The 3664-nt window shown below is 34.0% G+C and overlaps 1 protein-coding gene and 1 pseudogene across 1 annotated transcript; one reads left to right on the forward strand and one right to left on the reverse strand.

The window, feature by feature from the left end:
• Nucleotides 1-915: 915 nt before the first annotated feature.
• Nucleotides 916-1657, forward strand: LOC126764561 (uncharacterized). The gene is made up of 3 exons (XM_050482254.1): nucleotides 916-1303; nucleotides 1360-1462; nucleotides 1533-1657. The coding sequence occupies exons 1-3, from the start codon at nucleotides 970-972 to the stop codon at nucleotides 1627-1629; spliced, it is 534 nt and encodes a 177-aa protein (XP_050338211.1). The 5' UTR covers nucleotides 916-969; the 3' UTR covers nucleotides 1630-1657.
• Nucleotides 1658-2244: 587 nt separating this feature from the next.
• LOC126764625 (uncharacterized) lies at nucleotides 2245-2977 on the reverse strand (annotated as a pseudogene).
• Nucleotides 2978-3664: the final 687 nt, after the last annotated feature.

Raw genomic sequence — 3664 nt, forward strand, 5'->3', positions numbered from 1 at the left:
TCATACAGAATTCAATTTGCACCTTCTCTATGTTTTAAGTTCTCTGCATCATCTAACAGATGACTTAGGCACTTCTTAGAATGTAAAGCTTAGTACGCAGCTCTCAAGAAACGTAAAAACTTCATATAAAAAAACGCTTTAAGAAACGGTCAAGAAACTTTCCTGCGATAAATTTACTTGTGCTACTACGCAGCTTTCAAGAAATCTAGTACTAATTTTTAATGCTTTTTTTCAGTAAAATGTGAATATGGCAAACCTGGTTTTGCGAAGAAACATCAAATCAACAATTGTTTCTTGTAGGAAATTCGAAGTAATCGTCAAATTCATCCTAAATTAGTTGAAATCATTATTATGAAGTATGTTCCATTTTAAAATGTTGTATAAAACCTACCAATCATCAACAACATTTCTTATACTATGTTCGGACCGACATTGAAAACATTTTGAAAACACATTTGTATGTTGTGGAACGTAAGTTGTTCGGACCGACAATTTGTGTTTTCGCTGAGTTTTCACTGACAGCTCACAAATTTATTTGCTTGTTTACATTTGAGCAACGAGAATGGTAAGTTTTGAAATCCTTAATATTTGCTTATAATTATTACTAAAGATCGTGTTTTTTTAGAATTCTGAGAAAAAGATGTTAATTGCGAAAGCATTGGCTTTGAGAAGCCACATAAATATCCTGCTCATCGACAATTCTTCAAGAGAACTATTGGAATGTCTTACTACTCAGCACCATGCCTTGGCAAAAAAGATAGCCGAGTTAAAGAAACAACATCTAATCGTATTAGATTTAATAAAGGACCTTGGGATGCCGATTAATTCATGTTGGACAAAAATGTGTATATGTTCCTATTGATGCAAAAGTTTTCAGTTATATATTATTAATTCCAGCAACGTAAGAATCAGTTTTGGGAACACAATTGCCAACGAAACGGATCTGCTTTTTTTAAAGAGAACTTTCGCATGAACCGAAGTTCCTTTGATAAATTATGTGACATCCTCCGCCCGTTACAAAAAATGGATACAAATTACAGAAAAGCTATTCCTATTCCTACCGAGAAAAGAGTGGCTATAACATTATTTGCTTTAGGGTCATCTGCAGAGTATCGTAGTATCGCCAACATGTTCGGTGTAGGAAAATCTACGGTTTGCGAAATTTTACTGGAATTTTGCACCGAAATCTGGAGATTACTGCAGCCATCCTGTTTTAAAATGTTGCCTCTAAACAGCGAAAATATAACCGAATTGGTGACTGGTTTCGAGGTAATTGGATTCCCACAATGCTTAGGAGCAATTGGTAATATTGGTTATAAAATCTTAAATTTGCGCTAATTTTCTAATAATTGTTTACAGACGGATGCCACATTGAGATTCATCCATCATCTGACGAAGCTGTTGATTATTATAATTATAAAGGATGGTATTCCACCGTTTTAATGGCATTAGTTGATGCTAAGTAAAGTCTAAAAACACAATATATGTACATATGTATATGTACATAAGTAATGATTACAATGTATTTTCAGATACCGTTTTACTTACATAAACGTAGGAAGTCCCGGGCGATGTAATGACTCTCAAATTTATGAGACGTCATCACTTAAAAAAGAAATGGATAGTTGACCTTTACTAAGCGAAATGTCTAGAGAAATTTCAGGCGTAAATGTGCCAGTATTCATTATTGGGGACTCGGCTTTTCGATTTAGCAAACAACTTATGAAACCGTATCCATTTAGCGTAAATCAAAATAATGGTAAGAAGGTATTCAACTACGCTCTTTCGAAAACACGTAGAGTTGTCGAAAATGCTTTCGAAAGCGGGCCTTCGACGCATCGGAAAAGGAATTGCCAACTCTGTACGGAATGCCAAATCCATAATAAAAGCATGTTGCGTCCTTCACAATTTTTTAAAAGATAACAACGACACGCTAAACGCTAAATGGTTACACGCTTTGGAAGAGTTGGAGACTAGACGCCAGAATCCGTGTGATATTTCATATGCATCTGACGACCCAATTAATGGAGAAATGATTCGGACAGAACTGTGTACATATTTTGGTAAGTACATGTGCATATTGTATCACAATATCTACATTTTACACAATTGCATATACATTAAATCAAAGATAAAGTTGTACACACCAAACAAAATTCAATTTTATTTTCCATATAAAAACTAATACATATCAACGTTAAAAATATATAATTAAACAGAAAATACTTATATTAATTAATTTTTTTATTTATTTAGAAATTGAAGTAACCGTTCATTTGTTTCTTTAGAATCTTTAATATATTGTTCCATTTTTTTTGTCAAGTCCTTAATTTCTTTGCTGGTTTCAATGGTTTGCTGACTTGCTTTTTCGAGCTGTTTTTCTATTTGTTCAAATTTTTTTAAGATTATGCTTTGAAAATTATTCCTTTTTTTATTAATAGCATCACTTGGCTCGGGAGATGGTACTGGTACCGAAGAAGTATCGCTTGGCGACATCGGCATAGCTGAGGCGATGGTAGGCAAACCGGTGATGACAATGGCGATGCAGCAACGAATATAGAAGACGCAGCCGTTTCCACCGAAATTTGGAGTGGTTCGGAGTTAGTAGAACCTTTTTAAAAATGTATATATGTATGTAAATATAAATAATATATTGAATTACAAAACAAATGTTTCTTACTTTGAAAACTTTCCTCCACTAAGCTCTCGGCATTGTAGCTGACGTACGGCAACAGTACGGCTCTCATTTTATCGTAAAGTGGCCACTGCGAGGGAGAACCGCCAGTTGACCCGACTGCTGTCTTCTCTTTCCTGTAAAACGTGATATATATGTAAAAGTTCTATTTTTTCTTAATTTTATTTAATTACATACCTATATCTTTGTGAAAGATTGTGCATTTTCGATTTTATTTCACTCGCCGTGAAATGCACACCTTGTTGCTGCAACTCCATTGCCATTTCCTCCACTATGTGGCTATTTTTCTTAGGACCGCACTTATTTTGTTCTGCCACAATTCAATTAGGAGGGCTTCTGCCCTATCACTCCAACAACTTCTTTTTTTATATTTTTGTGTTTCCATTTTCGAAATGTATATCAATCGACAGCTGTATTTTATATGGAATGTAAACAAATATCAAGTGACAATTTAGGGCCGGCAAAATATGTCTTCCAAAAAAATCAATTAAACTAGAGCAGGCACCGATTATAATGAGGTGAATGTAAGTTTTCAAGAAGTTTTCAGCGAAAACTGTGTTTTCGTTTGACAGATTTTACATGGACGAAAACACAAGTTTTCGTGCGAAAACCAGTTTTTCCCACGAAAACATGTTTTCGTTGTCGGTCCGAACATAGTATTAAATCTCAATGAAAATATTTATGTTACCATACACATACACGCATACATATTACGCATAAAGCTTGTTTTCTTTGTTTATTTTCTCTTGTTCTTCTAATGTAGATCATTCACACTGCGTAACCAGCTGTCAAAGTTACTTGAGAAATAATGTATTTTTTTCTTGAGCAATTACATGAGAGCTGCGTACCAACCTTAAGATAAAACTCTGTAACTAGGCTTAAGATATCAATTGTATAAATAAAAGTGAAATAAAGATACTTCAGTTTAGTTTTGAACATAAGCTCGCTAGATTCACATCTTTTTAAAAA

The sequence above is a fragment of the Bactrocera neohumeralis genome, unplaced genomic scaffold, assembly GCF_024586455.1.
Source record: "Bactrocera neohumeralis isolate Rockhampton unplaced genomic scaffold, APGP_CSIRO_Bneo_wtdbg2-racon-allhic-juicebox.fasta_v2 cluster09, whole genome shotgun sequence".
Taxonomy (NCBI): domain Eukaryota; kingdom Metazoa; phylum Arthropoda; class Insecta; order Diptera; family Tephritidae; genus Bactrocera; species Bactrocera neohumeralis.

Coding starts and splice junctions, on each gene's coding strand:
- LOC126764561 (XM_050482254.1), top strand. CDS start 970: ATGAACCGAAGTTCCTTTGATAAATTATGTGACATCCTCCGCCCGTTA. Junction 1,304..1,359: donor ACAATGCTTAGGAGCAATTG/GTAATATTGGTT, acceptor AATTGTTTACAG/ACGGATGCCACATTGAGATT. Junction 1,463..1,532: donor ATGGCATTAGTTGATGCTAA/GTAAAGTCTAAA, acceptor ATGTATTTTCAG/ATACCGTTTTACTTACATAA.